Source organism: Myotis yumanensis, unplaced genomic scaffold, assembly GCF_028538775.1.
Source record: "Myotis yumanensis isolate MYYU_CA2020_CCGP unplaced genomic scaffold, mMyoYum1.0.hap1 SCAF_17, whole genome shotgun sequence".
Lineage (NCBI taxonomy): Eukaryota > Metazoa > Chordata > Mammalia > Chiroptera > Vespertilionidae > Myotis > Myotis yumanensis.
The window spans coordinates 38180849-38206069 of NW_027223768.1; the positions used below are offsets into that span (position 1 = coordinate 38180849).

Here is a 25221-nt window from a genome sequence, read left to right on the forward strand (position 1 = left end):
AAAGGCCAGTGTCCTGTGTCTTCCAGGGTTGAAGGCATTAGGCATGCTCTCATTTCCCCGTCTCCTCTCGGTCCATCCTCAGAGTCTTTCACTTAAGAATCCTACAAAGAGTTCCTCCCTCCACCATCAGCAGACATATCCCAGGAGATTAATTTCCCCCTTTTCAAGCTTCCTATTGCTCACAGCTTTTCCTCTGGGTTCTAACTTTCACCTCACCAGGTGCATTTCATTCATCTGGATTTCAGGAGAGGGAGAGGGAGAGGGAGAGGGAGAGGGAGAGGGAGAGAGAGAGAGAGAGAAAGAAAGGCATAAATTTACCTAGGTAAAAATGGCATAATGGTTAGCTGACAAAGGGGTGTTGTGTGTGTGTGTGTGTGTGGTGTGTGTGTGAGAGAGAGAGAGAGAGAGAGAGAGAGAGAAAGAGAGAGAGAACTCAGAAGAATCCAGCCTGACTGACAGATTCTATGAACAAGGGTATGTGTCTTCACCTGCTCTCTGGGCCTCTCAGTTTGCTAGTTTTCTGCACATGCTCTAAGTCTCCCTCAGTCTAATAGGAGGTGAGGGAGCAGCCATTCTACTCTTTCTTTTTTTAAAAAAAATATATTTTATTGATTTTTTACAGAGAGGAAGGGAGAGGGATAGAGAGTTATAAACATCGATGAGAGAGAAACATTGATCAGCTGCCTCCTGCACACCCCCTACTAGGGATGTGCCCGCAACCTAGATACATGCCCTTGGCCAGAATCGAACCCGCAGGCCGACACTCTATCCACTGAGCCAAACCCGTCAGGGCCATTCTACTCTTTCTTACTCCCCCAACTTAGAATGTGTGAAATCAGAAAATTACCCCACAATGTGGTATAATGAAAAGATCAAAATATTGGGAGTCCGAAGACCTATGTCGGAACCCCCACTCCTGGCCACATTCTAGCTATTCAGTTTGGGCAGTTTAGCCTCTCTGAGCGTGCTTCCTTATTCATAAAACAATAAAATCTAGGTAGTGATTGTGATTATTAAGTAAAACAATGCACTAAGTCCATTGCGTAGTGTCTGACAAATAGTAAATATTTTCTCACTAAATGTCAGCATCTTCCCTGCTTTTTAGCTCCTCCCTCAATGGCATGTGATCTTGGAAAAGTCACATCCATCACTTCTCTGAGCCAGTTTCCTCATCTACATCTACAAATGGCCTCGCAGTATCCCGCCACTCCGTCTACAGTTCTCCCCGGCCTTGCTTCCAGGCCAACGCCCCCACCCGAACCCCCACCCCCACCCCCACCCCGCCCCCCAAGCCTGGCCTGGGGTCTGGGCGGCTTTTCAGTTCTCCCGCAGACGCTCCACGCTCAGCTGCTCTCCCAGAGAGGCCTTCGCCTTTTCCCTTTGCAATTGGGTGCTCAGAACCCCGCCCCCTCGATCATGTGCCAATGGCGGGGCCGGAGCCCGCCAGCTCCCGCCCCTCGCCGGTGATTGGCATAGGGTGGCTGGCCCCGCCCCCGCTTGACGGACGGCTGGGCCTGGCACCGCCCTCAGTCCCGGGCGCTCGCGGGCCGGGGTGTGGGGACCGTTAGCTCGCCAGGCTGGCAGGCTCGGGCCGCGGCTCCCCGGGCGGCAGGGATGGAGACGATGCGAGCGCAGCGTCTGCAGCCGGGAGTGGGCACCAACGGGAGGGGCACCCTGCGAGCGCTGCGTCCCGGAGTGACCGGGGCGGCGGCTGCCCCCGCCACACCCGCAGTGGGCTCCCCGCCGGCCCCCCCGCCCCCCGCACCGCCCCCGCCGCCCCTGCTCCTGTCCGGGGCCCCCGGGCTGCCCCTGCCCCCCGGCGCCGCGGGCAGCCCGGCGGTGCTGCGGGAGGCAGTGGAGGCCGTGGTGAGGAGCTTTGCCAAGCACACGCAGGGCTATGGCCGAGGTGAGTCTGCGGGTCTGGCCTCCTGCGGGACACCCTCTGCACGGGAGCCTCGCTCCCACAGCCCTCTGGATCGCCTTCCTGGCGCAGAGCCTCACATGCATTTCCTTTTGGGGAGTTTCCTTCTGCGCTGCACGCTCACACACACACACACACACACACACACACTCATACACACCCCTCCCCTTCATTGAGTTACTACTATATTCTCAGGGACCCCCCCCCCCTCTTGTACAGATAAAACCCTCTTTTCTTCCCAGCCTTTTCTCCTTGCGAAATGGAATGCCTTCTGTAGCGTAGTGCCTTCCCATCTCTCTGCCTTCAAGGACGGGTCCACATTGTGTGGGGTCCCATCCTTTATCTCAGACCCAAGACGTTTCTCACCCGTGGGCTCCCAGGCTTTCTTCTGTGGCCCCAGCCATTCCTGGGCTCCCTGTAAATTTACTCCGTCTCCCTGGCTTCTGAATTCTTTTCTCATTGTCACTCTAAAATGTCCAGTGCAACTTGGCATTTGCTGGGGAATTCCGTGGTGCCTTCACAAGTTGCCTGTAGTAACTGTGCTCTTAAATCTGGGGCCATCCCATCGGGCTCACACCAGCTTTCTGGGACTTAGAACCTCGCTTTCGCGTCTTTTTTAGTCTGAAGCCTCTCAACTCCGGCCTATCTGTCTGGCTCTGTTTTCCTGGCTTTTGCCCAAGAACTCGGGATAAATCCTAGGCCTTGGCTCTTTCGATGTTAAATTCTGTGGACATGAGCCAGGCAGAAATCCAAGTTCCATTGGAAATCTTCATCTTAAAGATGCCTAATTTCTTCTAGGGCTGCTGAGAAGGGGAAGGGGAAGGTTTTCTTTGTTGTTTTGGTCAGCCAGTGCAGAACTTCCTCAGTTTCAGCTCCAGACTGATAGTGTAACAAGGAATACATAGTGAGGGTGTGGGATACAGAATGTAGGTCTGGAATTTCTGAGACATCACTTCTCCCTGGATGGTCAGCCCCTGTCGGACATGGAGTGACTAAATGTGTAACTTTCTAGTTTAATAATAACGCAGAGAAAGGCAGCAGGGCTTTCTCTCCAGACAGTGATGAGGTTGTTTTTCTCCCTAAGAAAGTGTAATGAAAAGGGCACATACAGGGTTTGGGCTCAGGCAGATCTGGATTAAATCCCAGATTAAATCTCTTGCCACTATGTCTTTGGGGAAGTGACTTCACCTCACTGAGTTTCCGTTTCCTCCAGGGCTAATTATGTGGATTAAATGAGATACTGCTCCTAACATATAATGGCGCTTAAAAATGATGTGTATTATCTCAAAACGTATTGGTTCATATTTCCCTGGGAAGGACACATCTCACTTCCTCCCACTCTTAAATCCTCACCGTGTAGCCCGACCAGCTTGGCTCAGTGGTTGAGCACCAACCTGTGAACCAGGAGGTCATGGTTCAGTTCCGGTCAGCACATGCGCAGGTAGCAGTTTCTCTCATCACTGATGTTTCTTTCTCTCTCCCTCTCCCTTCCTCTTTGAAATCAGTAACAGTATATATTTTTTAAGAAAACGAAATCCCGACAGGGTATACCTAAAGATTCCTAGGAAAACATTTTTTTTAAAATCCACTTTGTTATATGTGCCTAATGATATTTACGATCAGTTTCCCTTTGTTCTTCAACATTTTGAATTTCTACCATGGGGCAGGCACTCTGCTAGGTGCTGGGAATACAAATGCATGTAATTCTGAAATTCATCAGGAGGGAATGGAGCTGTTCTTCTAGCTTAACGCCTACCCGAAGCAGGCCCACACGATGGAGCTGCCACCGGCTATTGTCCTGCTGCTTCAGGTCTCTAAGATGAGACCAAGGGAGGGTCTGCCCCTGAGCACAGGAGCAGCGAGGCTCCCTCACTCTCAGTCTCGATCCTTCCTCTTGGAAACTTGCAGGCGTTTCCTAACATTGTAGAGGGGTGCATCCTTTTGCTTGTCTGTGCTACCTGGGGAGCCTCTGATTTGGCTAAACTGAGTGTCCTGTGAAAACTTTTCAATTTCTTAGGAAGGGGGAGGGACCAAGGGGATGGGACTGACAGAGAGCAGTCAGGCAGGCTGCAGATGCTGCGGCAACCCTCGCTTCCAGCCTCCCGCCTCCCACCACACTCCTCATTATTTCTGAGTTTCTCATTCCCAGTCTGGGTGTCCAGCCAGTACTTGGGGAGAGTTTGGCAGATAGTTCAGCTTCAGGCAAGCAGAATCTCAGCCGGTTTGGCTCCGAAGTCCTTCACCACATGGAATCACTTACTCGGCTTCGATTAATAGGCAAAGCTGCCCTTGGCATGTACCCCCATACCCTTGTGACTGGTGGCATGGCATTTGGGGGCTGGCTCTATTCCCCTGAATAGAATTCACCTTGGTCTTTGCCCAGACCGTTTCCTGACCGAATCAACCGAATCATCTTCAATTCACGTCCTTCATCTTCTGGCTGCTCCCAATCCACCTTTTCCAGTCACAGTCTTCAGCTTTATCTTCACTCGGGTAGGATCTCAGCACTTATACAAGACAAACCAAACTCTTCTGTTATTGCACCTGTTTGTCTATATCCCCCTCACTGCCAAATCCCTGCCCAAGACACCCACATAGCTCCACATGCTGTAGGATCTTTTCTTTTTTAATATATATTTTTTATTAATTTCAGAGAGGAAGGGAGAGGGAGAGAGATAGAAGCATCAGTGATGAGAGAGAATCATTGGTCGGCTGCCTCCTGCACGCCCCTTACTGAGGATCGAGCCCACAACCCGGGCATGTGCCCTGGAGCAGATTCGAACCCGAGACCCTCCAGTCCATAGGCCGACGCTCTATCCACTGAACCAAACCAGCAAGGGCTGCTGTAGGATCTCAATTTGTAGTGCATAAGACTTAGAATCAGAGAACCTGGCCCTCTTAAATAGTGGCTGTGTGATCTTGGATAAATTATTTAATCTCTCTAGGCCTCATCTGTTCCAGTCATTCATCTAACAAATATTTATTGATCACTAATTAGATGCAGTGGTGAACAAGACAGATACTCAGTCCCTGTCTTCATGGAGCTCAAAGTCCACTTTACAGAGCATGTGTGAGGATTAATGGTGAAATAAAGCAGATAGTACAACAGAGAATTGGCTTTGGAGGCAAACAAACCTTGGTTCTAAATCCTGGTTTGGCCCCTGTGGCCTGATTTTCAGCTTGTTCACTTTTTATAAGATGGATATTACAATACTTGTCTTGATTCAATGAGGTAATGGCCCTGGCCGGGTAGCTCAGTAGGTTAGAGCATCGTCCTGATATGCTCTATCAAGTTTCAAGTTTGATTCCTGGTGAATGTAAGGTGTGCAACAGCTAGTACTCAGTGAGTGGCTGCTGTTGTTATGCATTTGGAAGTGCTTTGAAGACTGTGCATATGACAGGTACGTTGGCATTACCATTTCCTTTGTCCACCTTTTCCCACATGGAATATGTATAGTTTCCTTCTAATGTTTGACAGCTGGCAATCTCTAAACTGGCATGATTGACTGAATGACTTTCCTTGCTAGGCAACTTCTGCATTGCTCTCTTCAAACCTATTTTTTAAAAAATTATTGTTCTCCCTTTATATCACAGTATGGTTACATGATTAAAATTCGGCCCAGCTTTCTAGTAGGTTGAACAAGTGAATCTTGCGTGGTATTTAGTTGTTTCTTCTATTTAGTTGTTTCTTTCCCTCAGAGTCCAGACAGCTTCTTAGCCTATAAGTGACCATGGAGTTAAATTGATTGGTTGAATATTTCCAATTTTTGGAATGTTGGATTAGACCCTGTATCAGTTCTCTTGCTCTAACAAATTATCCCAAAATGGGTAGTTTAAAACAACAGAAATGTACTCCCTCACAGTTCTGGAGACCAGAAGTCCAAAATCAGTACCAGCGGGCCAACATCAAGGCGTCAGCAGGTCTGTGCTCCCTCCGGAGAGGCGCCAGTGGACCCTCTGTCTCTCTGTCTCTGCTAGCTGCTGGTGGCTGCCAGCATCCCCTGGCTTGTGACTGCATCACTCCCATCTCGGCCTCCAGGCTCTCACTGCCTTTTCCTCTCCTGTGCTTCATCAGATACCCTTCCCTAAGGACGTTAGTTGTCGTATTGAGAGCCCACCCAGATCATCTCCCCATCTTGAGGTCATTAACTTCATCACACCTACGAAGTCTTTGTCACACGAGGTAACCTGCACAGGCTGCCAGGATTAGGACGTGGACCTGTGGCAGGGGCATCATTCAGCCGACCACAGCCCCCTCCCAGCATCACTGTCACTGTGCAGTCCCTTCCTTCCAAAGAGTCTGTGCACTGTGGCCCATTCAGGGCAACCCTGCGGACGGAAATAGGAAACGGCAGGTCAAATACTGCTCACCAGCTTCCCTGTCTCCATAGCAACGTGAGTTCAGTCAGGCCAGCCTAGTCCTGCCCTCCTTGATCAGGGAGCACCTTCTCACTCACCTTTCAATGTCATTATCTATTTATCCATGCTCCCTCACACACACACACACACACACACACACACACACACACACAGAATTGTGTTTATTTTATGATAGAAAATTTTTATGGTCGTTTCCTGTGTTGTTTAATGTTTTTACTCTGGTGGATGTGCAATCTCAACCTCTCATTCCACTTAGACATTCACATAATATTTTATCTCCTAAAGCAAACCCAAAATTTCTCTTTTTTGTTGCTATTTCACACCATGGTACAAGTAATGAAATATTCCTGTGTCTTGGTCTTTCTCCTCCCTTTCAGCCCAGCATCCATCAGTGGCTTCCAAAAAGCAAGTGTAGCTGTCAGCTGGGCAGGTCTCCGTCATTGCTACCCCTTCCCCCCATCTCACCGTTCTTTAACTGTTCTTATGCAAACCATTATTTATATCCATGGTTACTCACTGAAAATCTTATAAAACTATGAGCAACAACCCCCCCCCCACACACACACATAAATACTGACATGTACACACACATAATTTTCCCACAGTTTTAGGGGGATTTTGAACCCCCATAAAGCTTACCCATGAACTGGGCCTTAGCCGCTGGGTTAAGAGTCCCAAATTGAAAAACACTGGCATCAGGATGTCTACGTTCATGCCCCCAGCGCTGCCACCGCTGTGTGAGCTGGAGCCAGACACTCACCCGGCCTTAGCCTGAGTTGGACCCTTCAGCTCTAAAAATAAGTGAGTCTATGAGCATTTTCAAACGCAGATCACAGTTAATTGCTTTTTTTTCCCTGAGCACTTGCCCAATTTCCCATTTCAGATTCCCATTTCTGAAACAAGGCTTCCTGTTTCCTTTGGCTTTGAGTTATCACTGAAAAAATAGTCCTGTGCTCTGTGCCAAGGGGGGTTTAACCGGCTGGAAAATGGACACATGCTTTCTGACAGGACCCGCCCCATCCCCACGCTCTCTTCTCCTTCCTTTATCCGCACTCTCCCCGCGGTTTGCATGTAAGGAGAGCTGTCATGCAGCCCATTGTGTTAAATTGTCTCAAAGAGGGAACTGGGCCTGAAAAGATCTCAGTGGAGAGAACAAAGACGGCTAAGCTTTCTGGGCAGCAGTGACCTTTGAAGGGGCCCTGCCAAAACGCAGGGTGGGAATGAGTTTCCTTTCCATGCTGTCTTTCAATGGAAGAATGCGCATTCCGAAAGGCCGGTTAAATGTGGGGAATTAGAAAAGAGCTGATGCTGCCCTTCAGACTCCGGCTGGTGCACGGAGTGCTTGCTTCCGTTGTAGAGCCGGTGAGGTAACAGTTGCCATTGGCCACTAGATTGTTAACGCCTTGCTGGCAGGGAATGTATGTTGTTTATATTCGCATCCCTAATGCCTAAAATAGAGCGATGCACCTGTCACATGCTCAAGTGTTTGCTTAATGTGTGTGTGGCAGCCATGAAAATGAGCTCGTCGCACCCTGGCCGGTAGCTCAGTTTGTTATAGCATCATCCTGCTCCACCAAGGTTGTGGGTTCAATCCCCGGTCAGGGCACATATAAGAATCAACCAATGAATGCATGAACAAATCAATCTCTCTCTCTCTCTCTCTCTCTCTCTCTCTGGTCAATAAAAATTTTTAAAAAGAAAGAAAATTTGCTGTCCATGTCCCCTGCTGCAGGGAGCATAATTGACTGACAGCCTTACCCTGCTGTCCCCTCTAGGTCCATCACCACATCTGCACTGAGTCTACATATCCTGGAGGCAATTCCCAGCCAGGGACTGAGCGCAGCAGGGGTACTAACTCAGGCGCGGCCTAGTGAGATGTGGGACTCCTTTGGCATGAAGACTTCCCACTGGCCTGGCCAAACCTTTCTTAGAACTGGGCTGCAATCTCTCATCTCCAAACCTCCTTCCTTCCCCCTCTCCTTCCACAGGTGTCAGACCTTCAGCATGGTCTAAAAGTTCTCCCTTCTCTCACTTCCTCCCCAATAAATGTCCTGCATGTCTATCCATCTTGCTGTCTTCTTGGCAGACCTAAACTAACACAATCCCATATAACAAAAGCCTAATATGCTAAGTGCCTGACTCTTCGACCATTCGACCAGTCGCTATGACGTGCACTAACCACCAGGGGGCAGACGCTTCAACCGGTAGGTTAGCTTGCTGCTGGGGTCTGGCCGATCAGGACTGGGAAAGATAGGCTGGACACGTGCTGGAGCCCTCCTGCAGTCCCTCCCTGGCCCTGATCTTGCACTGGTGGGGTCCCTCGGCCTGGCCTGTGTCCTCTCGCAATCCGGAACCCCTCAGGGGATGTTGGAGAGTCGGTTTCAGCCTGATCCCCGCAGGCCAGGCCAAGGGACCCCACCAGTGCACGAATCTGTACACCAGGCCTCTAGTATAAAAGAACTAGAACCTTAACTGGTTTGGCTCAGTGGATAGAGCATTGGCCTGTGGACTGAAGAGTCCCGGGTTTGATTCCAGTCAAGGGCATGTACCTTGGTTGTGGGCACATACCCAGTAGGGAGTGTGCAGGAGGCAGCTGATCGATGTTTCTAACTCTCTATCCCTCTCCCTTCCTCTCTGTAAAAAAATCAATAAAATATATTTTTTTTTAAAATAACTAGAGGCCTGATGCACAAAAATTGTGCAAGAGTAGGCCTTCCTTCCCCTGGCTGCCGGCACCAGCCTCCCTCTGGCACCCGAGACCCGGGCTTCCCTTGCATCCCTGGCTTCGTCGGGAATGTCGTCCGGAAGGATGTCCGGTCTAATTAGCATATTACGCTTTCATTATATAGGATTATTATATAGGATGAATGACAGATGATGTACCGTAGAATTGTACCCCTGAAACTTACCTAATTTTATTAAACAATGTTACCCCAATATGTTCAATTTTTTAAAAAAGATTAACGAGTCCTTGTAACTGAGAGTGCAAAGTGGTCATGTTGCAAGATATTGGAGAATATTTATGATGGTTTATTATTATGAGGCTTTAGTTAAAGCCATTTAAAATGTTTGCACCCTAGAGTCAAAGTGATCCTTTCCGAAGGCAAACTGATCTCATCCCTCCTTCCATGTAAAACCCTCAGTGGCTTCCCAGTGCTCTTAGGATACTCCGTCATGGCCTGAAGATCCAACCTGGTCTGGTCCCTGCATCCTTTTGCAACCTCATCTTGCATTCTACTTCCCCTCGCTCTCTCTTTTCTAGACACACTAGTCCCTTTATTCACCATATTCCCGGCTGCTGCAGACCCTTTGTACATGCCATTCCTTCTGTTCAGAGCACTAGTCTCTCACCTTTTTGCCTAGTGGATTCATATGCATATCTGAGCTTAAATATCTCCTCCTCAGGGTGACTTCTTAACTAGGTCAGATGTTCCTATAACATTTCTCACCATCTACCTCTCCTTCATAGCACATATCACACTGGCTATTTTAGTATCTCTCCATCTTTAGACTGTAAGTTCCATAAGGAAAAGGCGCAGTCTATGGTTTTGTTCACCCTTATAGCCTAGCATCCAGCACAGAGTAGGTACTCAATACATATTTGTGGAATCATTGGGCCCAAGTATTGGAGGCTGAGGGCCACTGTTCTGGAATAGTGTTGGGTCTGGAGTTTGATTTTACCCTAATTATAGCTAATAAGTTAGCGGGTTACTGTTTCATGGATGCTGGTAGAAGTCAAGAAGTTCTGGTTCAGAAACAAAGGGCTTTATTACTCAGAGCACAGCAGGTAGCATGAGCATCATGTTTGTTTGCACCAGTTCCCTTTGCCTCCCAAGTCCGACATTGAAGGCTTGTTCTTTGTCCCATAGAAAGATATTATCTCATCTGTCAAGGTTTCTTGCTGCAAACACAATCCTGAGAAATGGCCTAAGTACAGAGCAGACACAGCCTTGAAATCTAGCCATACCCAGCAAGATTGAAAGGAGATTGCAGCAGACCTGTGGAGGAATATCTCCCAATATACAATTTCTCCAAAAATTATTTATGTCTAGAGAAAGCCTCAGAATAGAAATTCATTTCTTTCTTTCTCTCTCTCTCTCTCCTATATATACATATATAATATACTAGAGATATATAATATACTAGAGGCCTGGTGCATGGATTCGTGCACCAGTGGGGTCCCTTGGCCTGGCCAGCTCAAGTGGGGCTCCAGCCCACTGTCCCCTTCTATCCTACACAGCACGAAGTAGTGTGCAAAGTGGCAGGCAGATAGGGAGAAGCCCGAACCCGGGCTGGGCGCCGCATCGGCCCTGCTGCACCTGCTGCCTCTGCCAGGTGTGCAGGGAGAGTGTCCACAAGAGGCCTCTGCACCTGCACTCGCTAGCCATCAGCCCGGCATCTAGTGCCTGTCTGTCAGCTGAGCAGCACTCCCGCTGTGGGAACGCACTGACCACCAGGGGGCAGCTCCTGTGTTGAGCATCTGCCCCCTGGTGGTCAGTGCACATCATAGCTACCAGCCAGTCGTCCAGTCATCTGGTCATCCAGTTGCTTAGGCTTTTATATATATAAATTACATTTACATATATGTTATATAAATTATATATACACTAGAGGACAGGTGCATGGATTCATGCACCAGTGGGGTCCCTTGGTCTGGCCTGCGCCCTTCACAATCTGGGACCCTTTGGGGGAAGCCAGAGAGCTGGTTTCAGCCCAATCCTCCTGGTGGTCAGTGCGCATCATAGCTACTGGCCAGTCGGCTGGTCAGCCGGTTGCTTAGGCTTTTAGATAGATAGATAGATAGATAGATAGATAGATAGATAGATAGATAGATAGATAGATAGATAATATACACATAGTATCCCAGGAGGTAAAAGGAATCTGGCCATGGGTTTGCTTGCCAGAAGCATACACTTGAGAATGGCTAATACGACCATATTTCCTTGAATGACAATATTATATAATGATTAAGAACACTGACTGCAACCAAGACTTCCTGGGTTTGAATTCTTGCTCTGCTGCTTTCTAGCGATTACATCCTTGGGCAAGTTATTTAACTTCTCTATGCCTCATTTCCCTCATCAGTGAAATCCTCCAGGTTGAGCGTCAACTATGAACCAGGAGGTCACCGTTCAATCCCAGTCAGGGCACATGCTCAGGTTGCAGGCCCGATCTCCAGTGGGGGGTGTGCAGGGGGCAACCGATCAATGATTCTCTCTCATCATTGATGTTTCTGTCTCTGTCTCCCCCTCCCTTCCTCTCTGAAGTCAATTAAAAAAATATGTACATATTTTTTTAAAGTATCTGCCTCATAAGGTTGTGAAATGGGTGACACACAGTAAGTGTTCAGTAAATGTTAACACATTATTGTGGTGACTATTATTATTCTAGGGCAGCTGGCCAATTGTGGAATAATCTACTTGCACTTCATCAGGCAGTGATAATGGTCTGCTGACCTTGGAAATGCTGCCTTCAATGTTTAAGTTACTTTCCTTTGAACTACTCAAAATGTGAACCAGAAAGGTGGGGGAGGAGGGCAGGCATGCAAATGGACTTACTCACAGTCTAAGTTTATTAATTTTTAAATGCTCTTAAATGGTGATAGGTAGAGACTTAGGAGGGTAGACTCTTAACGTAGGTACAGGTTACACACCCTCTATTCAAGCAGAGCACCACTTGGAATTGTTCTCTTGGCTGCACTATCTACTTCTCTTTTGTAGTGAACGTGGTGGAGGCGCTTCAGGAATTCTGGCAGATGAAGCAGTCCCGTGGGGCTGACCTGAAGAATGGCGCTCTCGTGGTTTATGAGATGGTTCCCTCCAACACCCCTCCCTATGTCTGCTACGTCACCCTGCCTGGGGGAAGTTGCTTTGGGAGTTTCCAGGTAAGAGTTGCAAAGCAGCAGTAGCAAAGGTAATTGCTTTGACTTTGGGTGGTGGGCACACAATGCACAATATACAGATCACGTATCATAGAAATGTGCACTTGAAACCTATATGACCCTCTTCACCCTAATCAATGTATTAGTCTACTCTCCTTAGCTCCCTACCTATCACCATTTAAAAGCATTTAAACATTTACTAACCCTAATAAATTTAATGAAAGAAAGAAGATAATTGCTTAGGTGCTAGTAATGGCTTTCTCTATCACTTTGGCCATTAAATCTCTGTTTGAAATCACATATTTGAAGACCTGAACCAATTCTGGGCAAATCATTCTGGTAAGCATCTCAGGCTCATTTGACCACAAAAGAACCTCATAGCAAGCTTTTCTTTTTAGCCTGCAAAAATGCAAACCCACTCTGAATGTGAACAGTGATTAATAATGCCCTGATTCAGTATATCAGACTACCAGCACCTAACCCATGTTCTAATCTGGCTTTTCAAGTTCCGGCCATCTCTTTTTGAGAATATAGAATAATACCCCTTGCCCCAAGTTTGTTTTCATAGGCATTTACTAAGGAAAGCAATGTTTGGGTGGAAATGTTACTCAGCCAAGAGTTAGGATATTCACATTCTCATTCCCTTGACTGCCAGGAGGCCAGTCAGGTAACTTCTCTGGGCCTCAGTTTTCCCATCTGTCATATGAAGGAGAGAGGTTAGATTATTTCTAAAGTCTTTCTAGTACCGGTACTGGCATTCTACAATTATATGAAAGACCTGTAATATATGATGAGGAGGAGTGGTTGCTATTATAGGGTGATGAGAAATTTGAATAGCGTAAATATTATCATCAAAGATGGATTCTTTTTTTAATATATTTGTATTGATTTCAGAGAGAAAGGAAGAGGGAGAGAGAGATAGAAACATCAATGATGAGAGAGAATCATTGATCAGTTGCCTCCTGCAAGCCCCCCAGTGGGGATCAAGCCCGCAACCCAGGCATGCGCCCCTGACCGGAATCAAACCCGGGACCTTTCAGTTCGCAGGCCGACGCTGTATCCACTGAGCCAAACCAGCTAGGGCAAAGATGGATTCTTTACATTACAGATAGGAAGGAAGCCCTCTGAAATGTTAACTTAGAATCTGAATAGGAATTTAGAAAAGAGAATAGACACGTTTGTTCTGTTTTCCATATGGTTTGTATAGCCCTTAGACAAAGTTATAAGCCCTGCTGTGTGCTTCCAAACACCTTGAACTTCTCCTAACATATCATAATTGTTTATCTCTCCTGGGGGATGACACTCCATGGAGGCAGAGATAGCATCTGTCTTCTTCCTTGTTCAGTTTTTTAAATTAATTAATTAATTGGATTTTATTGAATGGTTTTTGTGGTTTTGTTTTGTTTTGTTGTTTTTTAGAGAGAGCGAGGAAGGGAGGGAGGGCGAGAAAGACACAAAAACAGAGATAGTGATGTGAGAGGGAAACATCAATCGGCTGCCCCATGCACGCACCCTGACTGGGTATCGAACCTGCAACCTGGGTATGTGCCCCTCCCGGGACCTGAACCCGCCACCTTTTGTGTTTTTGTTGTTGTTAATCCTCACCCGAGGATATTTTGTCATTGATTTTTAGAGAGAGTGGAAAGGAGGGGGAGAGACAGAGAGAGAGAAACACATTGTTTGGTTGCCTCCTGCGCGGGCCAGATCAAGCCTGCAACCGAGGTTCATGCTCTTGACCGAAATTGAACCCAGGACCCTTCTGCCCGCGGGCTGACGCTCTATCCACTGAGCCAAACCAGCTAGAGCCAACCCGCCACCTTTTGGTGTATGGGATGGTGCTCCAACCAACTGAGCCATACTGGCCAGGCCCCTTGTTCAGTTTTAAATCCCTACCATGAAACTCAGCACTTAAGTAGGCACTTAAGCCCTAGCCGGTTTGGCTCAGTGTATAGAGCGTTGGCCTGCGGACTGAAGGGTCCCAGGCTCTATTCTGGCCAAGGGCACATGCCCAGGTTGTGGGCTCGATCCCCAGTAGGGGGCGTGCAGGAGGCAGCCAATCCATGATTCTCTCTCATCATTGATGTTTCTGTCTCTCCCTCTCCCTTCCTCTCTGAAATCAATAAGGAAATATATATTTTTTTAATTGATTTTTTACAGAGAGGAAGGGAGAGAGATAGAGAGTTAGAAACATCGATGAGAGAGAAACATCGATCAGCTGCCTCCTGCACACCCCCTACTGGGGATGCGCCCGCAACCCAGGTACATGCCCTTGACCGGAATCGAACCTGGGACCCTTCAGTCTGCAGGCCGACGCTCTATCCACCGAGCCAAACCGGTTTCGGCAAGGAAATATATTTTAAATAATAATAATAATAGGCACTTAATAAATCTGTTGCATGAATGAGTGCCATTACAGCTCAATTCCTGCCCCAAATAGAAACGGCCCCCAGGGAGCTTCATTTAAAATCAGATGGCTAAATTTCCCCCTTAGAGCCTCAGCCATTTCAGAGAAATAAGTAAGTGCCCAGAATGACTAATGTCTATGCTTTCTCTTCTACAGAGTAAGATCTTCCCTTCCCTTCTCAGACCTCATTATATTGCTGAATAAGGACTTGATTATTTTATGGTGATGCCCAAAGCTGAACCATGGTAGTAATTCGATTTCTCTTATTTCCTGAAAGAGTAGGATTATCTATTGTGGCCCCTTTTGGATGATCTGTTTTATATTCACTTTGGCAGCTGAAATTTCTTCCATTGGTTCTTTTCATTGATGACCTCTCAGAAACAGCATTAGACAGCAGAGTGGACAGCAGGCTAATAAATAGAAAAGTAGAAACAGAGAAATTGAAGAAGCAAGATTTAGGGTTAATGTACCAAGCTCCATATACTGTCTGAGAGAGACCTGTCAGCTAAAGGAAATTGGGAATTATTGATAATTAAGGATGGTTAAGTAGCAAACATATCCTGGGCTACTTTTAAAGATTGTAACATCACTTACCGCCTTTCCTCTAATCCTAATCATAAATGACAAAGGGGCCCAGCTGGGTGTGGCTCAGCAGTTGAGCGTCGACCCAAGAACTGAGGTTACGGGTTTGATTCCTGGTCAGGGCACATGCCCGATCAATGATTCACTCTCATCATTGATGTTTCTGTCTCTCTCCCTCTCCCTTCCTCTCTCAAATCAATAAAAATATATATTTTTAAAAATGACGAAGGGCACGGAGGCCTTTGAAGCAGCCAGTGAAGATGAATTATAAAGGAATACTCTGGTGCCTAGGGGTCTGAAGTTGCATGGTGAAATCGGACTGTCCCACAATACCTATGTTGGATACAACGTAAAAATATGAATTTTTAATTTTGCTTGCTTTCATTAGGTCAGCCTTCCTTTCCCTAGACACCCCTCTTCTCCTTGTGTCCACGGGGGATAAAGAAGACTATAGATTCCTTCTTCAGACCTTGGGCTCTGCTCAGGGATAGCTCCTTGATTCATTACATTATTGGGGGAACTGCTCAAGCTAAAAGGGAAGGCCAAGAGTCCCAGATGAGACTAGCGTCCCCACTGCAGAAGCAGCCTAGACTCAGTTTGTTCCAATCTTGGGTTATCCAGAGGATGAAAAAAGTCTTGCCTGTCCACAGAACAAGAGAACAAGACACAGATTTCTAACAGGCTGGCCAGAATCTGGCTTTTGAGTAATTAATTCTGTTGACAGTTTAAACAGGGCTATTTTTCATATCCAGTGATTATATGCTGACTTCAGCAGCCTTCCTCATTCTGCTTTCAATTTGGTATGAGCTATCTAGCCATCTCCAATTCTTTAATAACTTCAGGATGTCGAATCAAAATTATGTCCAAATGCCCCCACCATTTACAATAAAAACGTTGGAGGGAGTGTTGAACAAGTGATTTATCCGGAGTGTCCAAGTGTCTTCCACCCCAAGTGTTTCCCTCCCATTGCGCCTTCTCTCTCTCCGACGCACACATACACATATGCTCTCTCTCCCCTGCCTAGTTTTGCCCCACTAAGGCTGAGGCCCGGCGGAGCGCTGCGAAGATTGCACTCATGAACTCTGTGTTTAACGAACATCCTTCCCGAAGAATCACTGATGAGTTCATTGAGAAGAGTGTCTCTGAGGCCCTGGCATCTTTCAATGTAAGTTTCTTGGAGTTGGAAGGAAGGAGATGGGAGATGGGAGAACTGGCTGGTTGGGAAGTCTTACCTATCACTTGGAAACAGGGCATGGATTCTTGTTTTATTTCCTGTCTACATCCCTGTTCTGTTTTTTCTCTGTCAGTCTTTTATATGACATGCTCCATATGTCTCAGTCTCTAACTCTGTATGTGTGTTTGTCTTTGTTGCATTTCGTTTCTTTAATATTTGAAAGATTTGTGTCTCTCTGATATCTAGAAACCTTTACTTCAAGATTTATGCAGTTTTAGAGATTTTACAGAACAAAAGTTGAGCTAGAATTTTGTTTTTCCCAGTTTTGGTTTTAGACCTTAGCTCCTTCTTCCTTCACTGTTCTTTCTTTTTATATGACTGTTTTTATTGTCACTTGTCTCCTGCCTCCATTATTTCATTCTATTAATAAAGAATATAAAGAACACTTTATAATACAGTGTCTTGGCTTTTTGCCTTTCTAGGAATGGGGAGGATAAGTTATTTATTCTCTTTAAAAAGAACATTTGTTCTTTCAAATGACGACGATGTTGTTGATGATGATGATGATGATGATGATGATGACTAACCATAGCTAGTCCTAATTATTTACTTTGTGCCAGCAATTGTTCTAGGAATTTATATGTATTACATCTCCTTTGATCTTAAGAACAATCCTGTGATGTGTAAGTATTATTATTGCCCCTGTTTTACAGATGAAGAAACTCAAAACACAGGAGTGAAGTTTTGCCTAAAGTGATAGTGCTAGTAAGTGGTAGAGCCACGGCTGGAACCCAAGCCAACTTATAGACTTTTCTAGTTTAAGGTGCATCTTAGAAGTTAGCACTACCTTCTCCCTCCCTCCCACAAGTTCATTGACAGGCTGATAAAGTCGGGTCAATTTTCTGTTTTTATCCTCTTTGCATTTAGGGTGTAATTACATATACTAAAATGCTTCAGTTGTCTGTTTTGTGAAGTAGTGTTGAGCACTTCATTTATTAAATTTTTAAAAATATTTTTTCATTAATTTCAGAGAGGAAGAGAGAGATAGAAACATCAGTGATGAGAGGAAATCATTGCTTGGTTGCCTCCTGCACGCCTCCTACTGGGGATCGATCCCACAACCCAGGCATGTGCCCTTGACCAGAATCAAACCCAGGAGCCTTCAGTCCACAGGCCAAGGCTCTATACCCTGAGCCAAACCAGCTAGGACTGTGTTGAGCACTTTAAATCATAAGTTGGCTTCTCTTTGTTACCTAGGCTCCATCTATTCTTCTCCCATTACTCTTTACCCCAGTCAGCAATATCTGCGGGGAAGAAAAACATTTTTATATTAATCAAAGCCAATTAAAAAGAAAGTATGTTTTTCACTCATTACCAATGTACTATAAAACAAAACATTAATTTGGATTATAGAAAGAGGGTTTGTGACCAGGGGCTCTGATTCTTGTTTTGAAATTATGATTCTACTAGCTATGTGACTTTGAGCAAATTACTTAATCTAAGTCTCAGTTTCATCACCTGTAAAATAGGATAACAATTATGCCTATCACATGGGATTATTGGATAAAAGAGAATATATTCAAGCACTTAGCACATGTTATCTCTTTAGATGCCTTTGGATGCCAGTAATAGAAAATATCACTTCAAATTGACTTGAGGGAATAAGTAACGGAAGGAAATTTATTATCTAACATGACAGACAGGAAGTTCAGAGGTAGAGCAGATTTCAGGTCTGGTTGATTCTGTGGATCAAGAATGTCATCATCTTGGCCGAAACCGGTTTGGCTCAGTGGATAGAGGGTCAGCCTGCGGACTGAAGGGTCCCAGGTTCGATTCCGGTCAAGGGCATGTACCTGGGCTGCGGGCACATCCCCAGTGGGAGATGTGTAGGAGGCAGCTGATCAATGTTTCTCTCTCATCAATGTTTCTAACTCTCTCTCTCCCTTCCTCTCTGTAAAAAATCAATAAAATATATTTAAAAAAAAAAAAAAGAATATCATCATCTGGCCCAAATTCTTTCCATCTCCACTCAGCCATCCTCTAGATCAGTGGTTCTCAACCTTCCTAATGTCTCGACCCTTTAATACAGTTCCTCATGTTGTGGTGACCCCCAATTTCATTGTTATAAATTGAACATAATTAAAGCATAGTGATTAATCACAAAAACAATATGTAATTATATATGTCGGATGGTCTTAAGCGACCCCTGTGAAAGGGTCGTTCGACCCCCAGAGGGGGCGTGACCCACAGGTTGAGAACCGCTGCTCTAGATATTGGCTTTGTCCTTGGGCAGTCTCCCCTCAGGGTTCAAGATGGCCATGAAATTCCGGACCTTCAGACACAATTACATTCAGAAACAGAAAGAGACCTTTCCTACCCCTTACCAAGTATTCTGTGATTTAATGTTTATTGAATAAGTGGAGTTCATTTATAGCCATGTGAAGTGTATAAGTGTCACATGAGTTAGAACTTCCCAACTGGGAAGTACAGATATCATTATTGTCTAGGTACCATATCATGGAGAATGTTGAAAGTACTGAGTAAGGTATCATATTGAACAGTTATAGGCAAAAATGAAAATTATTGCTTGCTTCAGAGCCCTAAATCCTAACAGTGAAGATTACCTGTTTCCTTCCTCCTTCTAGCTTTTCACTTCTAAATCCAAATTTTGTGATCTTTGCTTCACCACAAAGATTAGCTACATGTGGCATGATTGTTTCTCATGAGCCACAAAGCAATATGGGATGATCTTGAGTAGTTCTGACTTATTGATTGTAACACAATGAAAATAAATAATAGTAGTTTGCTAGCCATTATGGTGTTCTTACTAAGTGCATTATTTTAGGTGTAATATAAATACAGTAAAACCCCATAATAAAGTGCCCCACAATAAACTGAATTTGGGTATAACTTGATTGGCTCCTGACCTCTACCCTACTCCCTTCCTCAAAGAGAGCAGAATAAAAGCTCTTATGTTGGGAGGTGGGGTGTATGGTGTGGAACTGGCTAGAAAGAGCAAGCGACTTCTCAGGAAGCAGGAGGAGAAAGTTGGGTCCCTGTGTTCCCAGTAGTCTCCTTATTTTCCTAGATCAGATCGACAAAAAGATCACCAACAAACCAATACTCTTATTAGTCACCACCAATACCCGTATTTTGGAAGTTCCAGCCAGTCCCATGACCTGGAATTACCCTCAATAATATTTTTTATTGATTTTTTTTTTTTTTTTTTGAGAGAGGAAGGAGGAAAGAGGAGGGGAGAGAGAAAAATCAATTCATTGTTCTACTTATTTATGCATTCATTGGTTGATTCTTATATGTGCCCTGACTAGGGATTGAACCCGCAACCTTGGCGTATTGGGATGACACTCTAACCAACTGAGCTGCCCAGCCAGGGTTCACTAAATAATATTAAATTATCACCAAATAGCACCAAACCAGAGCAAATACCAGTGTGGATTTAGATTGTGTAACTGAACACCAGGTCCAGTACAATTATGCACCCACATTGTATATGATTGGAGTTTTAAACCAGATTTATTACTTTTTAAATTAAAAATGTTTTAACTTAATTAATTCTCAAAACTATCCTATAAGGTAGAGCTATGATTATTCCCATTTTACAGATGAGGAAACTGCGAAACAGAAGATTAAATGACTTCACCAAGGCCACAAGACTATGAGGAGCTTCAGTCCATGCTCTTAACTTCTATATAGTATTGTTTTTTTGCACACACTATGCTTACAGATAGGATAATGTATCTTAGTTCTAGCCCTGCAGCCGCATGTCACCAGTAGAAGACACATTAGGTAAATGTTCAGGAGGCCAAACTGCTACCCTATCCAGAATTTGCCATGCTTATGGCTCCTACTGTCTCCCTTTAAAATGCATTTACCCAGCCTGGCCAGCATGGTACAGTGGTTAAACATCGACCTATGAACCAGGAGGTCACAGTTCAATTCCTGGTAAGGGCACATCCCCCACTTGTGGGCTCTGCCACCCTTAGGGGGTGTGCAAGAGGCAGCTGATCAATGATGCTCTCTCATCATTGATATTTCTATCTCTTTCTCCCTTCCTCTCTGAAATCAATTTTTAAAAAGTATATTTAAAAATAAAATGCATTTTCCCAATTGCTCTCTAGTCTAGTCCAATCCCACATGCTGAACTCACTGTTATTTTGGCTAAATCAGGGCTCTTCTCTGTGTCTCAGTGTTCTCCCTTGCAAAATAAGGAAGATCAGATTGACCTTTTCTGTCACCTGAGTTAAAATGTGTGATAACTTTGGAGTCCTCTAGGGTGATGACCAGCAGAATAGCCACTAGCCCCATATAGTTAATGAACACTTAAAATGTGGCTCCTATGACTTGAGATGTGCTGTAAGCATGAGACACCAGATTCTGAAAACTTAATACAAGAAAAATATTTCATTAATAATTTTTATACTAATTACAGTTGAAATATTTTGCATATATTAGGTTAAATAAAATATGCTATTAAAATTGATATATTTTATACTAATTATGTTTCTATCAGACAGTACTGCGTGAGGGGATAATTCTAATTGAAAATCTTCATCTATTCCTCTGTTACAGGGCAACAGGGAGGAAGCTGACAACCCAAATACTGGGATTGGTGCCTTCCGATTCATGTTGGAATCCAACAAGGGCAAGTCAATGTTGGAATTCCAGGTACTCTTCAATCTACTTCCCTGGCTCTAATGGCATGTGTGCGTGTGTGTGTGTGTGTGTGTGTGTGCGCGCGCTGATACTCAACTGGGAAGGAAGGGAGAGGCATGGGAACATGGAACAGACTGACAAATCTCAAAGGGAAGGGAGGGGGGAGGAGGAAAGAGATTAACTAAAGAACTTATTTGCATATATGCATTACCTATGGACACAAACAATAGGGTGGTGAAGGCCTGGGGCAGGGCTGGAACTGGGTGGAGAAGGGCAATGGGGGAAAAATGGGGACATCTGTAATACTCAATCACATATAATAAAGAACTAATTATGCTAATTAGACCAAACAGCAGAACAACTGTCCAGATCACCTTCCGGATGACCTTCCAGATGACCTTCTGGATGAAGCTGGGGCTGCGAGGGGCTGCGAGGGGCAACCCCTTGTACAAATTTCGTGAATTGGGCCTCTAGTAATAATAATAAATTTTAAAAAGGAACACATAGCAGATGATAAACGTTTTCTTTCCTTCATGCAATATTTTGGAAGATCCTATCATAAACTGACAATTAAAATTAAGGTGCTTTGTTGAAGAACTCTGTATATAGTACTTTTCCTTTAATACTCAAAGCATTTACTGATCAGAAGTCAATATATAATTAGATCATTCAAACCAACAGTTTCAATATGAGTTCTAACCTACAAATAAATGATAAAGTGCTCTAAAAATATTTTTTGAAACACTGCTTTTATTTTATTTTTTATCTTTTATTTAGAGAAAATGAAAGAGAAGGGGAGAGACAGAGAGATGTGAGAGAGATACATTGACTGGTTGCCTCCCACACTTGACCCAACCATGACCTAGAATCAAACCGGCAACTGAAGTACGTGCCCTTGACCGAAATCCAACCTGGGACCTTTCAGTTCAAGGGCTGACACTCTATCCACTAAGCCAAACCAGCTAGGGCTTTATTGGTCTTTAGAGAGAGAGAAAGGGAGAGGGAGAGAGAGAAAAAAAAAATCTATGTGAGAGAGAAACATTGACTGTTTGCCTCTCATAAACACCCTGACCAGGGATCAAACCTGCAGCTTGGGTAATGTGCCCTGACCTGGACTTGAACCAGCAACCTTTTGGTGCATATGACATTGCCCAACCAACTGAGCCACAGTGGCCAGGGCTAAAATATTTTTCAAAGTATAAATCCTTTCTTCCCCCGAAGGCATATGAGAGTTGGTCTAAGACAGTGGTTCTCAACCTTCCTAATGCCACGACCCTTTAATACAGTTCCTCATGTTGTGGTGACCCCCAACCATAAAATTACTTTCGTTGCTACTTCATAACTGTAATTTTGCTACTGTTATGAATCGTAATGTAAATATCTGATATGCAGGATGTATTTTCATTGTTACAAATTGAACATAATTAAAGCATAGTGATTAATCACAAAAACAATATGTAATTATATATGTGTTTTCCGATGGTCTTAGGCGACCCCTGTTAAAAGGTCATTCGACCCCCAAAGGGGTCTTGACCCACAGGTTGAGAACCGCTGGTCTAAGAGATGCTTCCGCAAATACTTGTTGTGAAGGGTTACCCATGTGATTCTGATGCCACTTCCCAGTATTAAATCACTTCATGTTTTCTTCCCCAGGAGCTAATGACAGTTTTTCAACTGCTGCACTGGAACGGCAGCCTTAAGGCCATGAGGGAACGACAGTGCTCTCGGCAGGTAAGGATCCAACGGGGAAGGGGAGCCGGGCAGAGGGACTGTTTTGAGATGGCTCTTGTGTTAGAAATGATCAGGCCTCTGGACACCAGGCTGTGAGTATTGAAAGCCTCACTTACAGTGCCCTCTTCGCTGCTATTATCTTTCCTGTTTAAATCTTAGCTGTGATTCTTTTGCTTCCCTTGCTTTCCCCACAAGGACATGTCTCTGAACAATCTTCTTAGAGGGCTGAAGTGCTGACCTCACTTAGGACTCCAAGGCTGAGTTCCTAGTCCCAGTTGGGTCAGTGTGGTATGAGCCTTTACTTTGCCAGTGACCTTCACATTTCCTTCCCCTCTCTAGGAAGTGTTGGCTCACTATTCACACCGGGCCCTGGATGATGACATTCGTCACCAAATGGCACTGGACTGGGTGAGCCGGGAGCAGAGTGTGCCAGGGGCGCTGTCTAGAGAGCTGGCCTCCACTGAGCGGGAGCTGGACGAAGCCCGGCTGGCAGGCAAGGAGCTGCGCTTCCACAAGGAGAAGAAAGACATCCTCATGCTGGCTGCTGGGCAGCTGGGCAACATGCACTCTTCCAACTGCTAGGCCCCCACCCACGTAGCTCCCATCCTCTCCAGGCCCTTTTTAATATGTCCTTTCTAAGATTTCCTATGATTTCTGTACATACTTGCCCAATTTTATACTTTAAAAATATACATATGCATATATATATACATACATATGTATGTATGAATTCTGCACCTGGATCCCTTTTTGCTAAGAGACCTCTTTTCTTCTAGTTTTTTGATGGACTTTCATTTGAAACATCTCCACTCCACTTTACAAGAAGAGCAGGCTGCCTTTGGAGCTTTGCTGGCTTTGACACTCCCAGAAATTCTGTGTAGTCATTTCAGTAGCACAAGATTAACTGTTCATGTCTCCTCCTTTTACAATAACAGGGAGCTTGAATAGGACTCTGTCCCCCCGCCCCTTGCCTGCTTTCTCTTAGACTCAAAGAGGTTATGAATATGAAGCCTTCAGCTTCGGTTTATCTTGAGCTGGGCCTACTCGGTACCAAGTTGTTCCTCCAGTAATGACATCCCCTAACCTACACCACGCCTCTTCACCACTCCCTTACTCCCCCTCTGACTCCAGTTGGTACGAGGTAGGAACTAGAGATCTGGCTTCTTATTTTTAAAGTCATTCCTGAGAAAGTGCCGAGGAACGAGAGAGGAATTATAAACACAATTCGCAAGGGTTTGTCACCCATGACTTCTGGGCCATCCATTTCTGGATGTAGTCTGCTTTACAGAAGGAATCAGGGTTGGAGTTGCTTATCTTTCAATATTCCCTTTCACTCCTGCTCCCCGGCCCCCCTAGCTTAGTTAAGCCCCATATTTAACCTTCCTGCCTGCAGAGATTGGTAGAAGGCAAAACATGTTTCCCTCCTCACTCTCCTGCCATCATTTTGCTCTTTGGAAAGATTATCTGTCCTATTTGATGAGGGCCAAGTTCCTCTCACTGCCACAAAGTTGCTGCTGTCTACTACCTTAGATGTTCATACCTTAGATTCAGAATTGTTTTTGTTTTCTTTCCTCTTTCTCCACATTGATTATTAGAGCATGAATTGATCAGGTAAATTAGATGACACTTTAGCATTATGGCACTTCCTAAATGGAATGTTGGGAGACTGCAGGAAGGGAAAGAGAATCAATGGTCAGCTATTTGCGTTTTTAATACTGTTCTCTTCCCCACCACTCTCCTGGGTGGAATGGGAGAGGAATGATCTGGAGTACAGGTAAAACACTCACCTTTGGGAGAATTTTGTGCAGATCTCTCTAAGATATATTCCCCCCTTGTTTCTGTAGTCTCCTTTATACAATATTATAGCTCAGTGCACTTTCTAAACTGAGCTTGGGAAGTTTAATGTTTCTACAATTTGACTTTCCATTCAATGATTACACACTTTGCTTTCAGAAATAGGTTAGGAAACAGGCCACAAATATTCTCTTTTGGATCAGATAGGGACAAGATGAAAGCGAGCTTTCTCTCTTTTGAAACCATTTATGGGATCAAAGGTATGGTATCGAGCAACACATGTACCAATGCTTGAAAGGGACTTCCTTGAATTCTCCAAGCCCCTTCTCTGTATTCCAGGAAATACATGTAGGGTTGGTGCAGACACTCCTGTGTTCAGCAACAGGTGTGTATTCAGTTTTTACTGATATTTATAATCCAGAAATCATAAACCTTCATTTCTACGCTCCTTTCTCTGGGAAGTGTCAAGGGGTGTGAGTTGTGGGAAGAACTTACCTTTGGACCTCCTGGATTTACTATTTTTCTCCAATACCAACCAGTAAGATCCCGAAGAACTTGAGAAAAATTGTTCCCTGATCTGTACACTTTTGGTGTTAAAGATTTTACTTACCTTTTTAGTACTTTCTATGTATTTTATATGTATAATTTTATACAATTAAAATAGTTTTTTGTCTAGTGTG

The 25221-nt window shown here is 44.9% G+C and overlaps 1 protein-coding gene across 1 annotated transcript; it reads left to right on the forward strand.

Moving 5' to 3' along the window:
- The first annotated feature begins 1560 nt into the window (after nt 1-1560).
- LIX1L (limb and CNS expressed 1 like) lies at nt 1561-25221 on the forward strand. The gene is made up of 6 exons (XM_070397523.1): nt 1561-1906; nt 12022-12185; nt 16193-16333; nt 20933-21028; nt 22670-22747; nt 23087-25221. The coding sequence occupies exons 1-6, from the start codon at nt 1615-1617 to the stop codon at nt 23327-23329; spliced, it is 1014 nt and encodes a 337-aa protein (XP_070253624.1). The 5' UTR covers nt 1561-1614; the 3' UTR covers nt 23330-25221.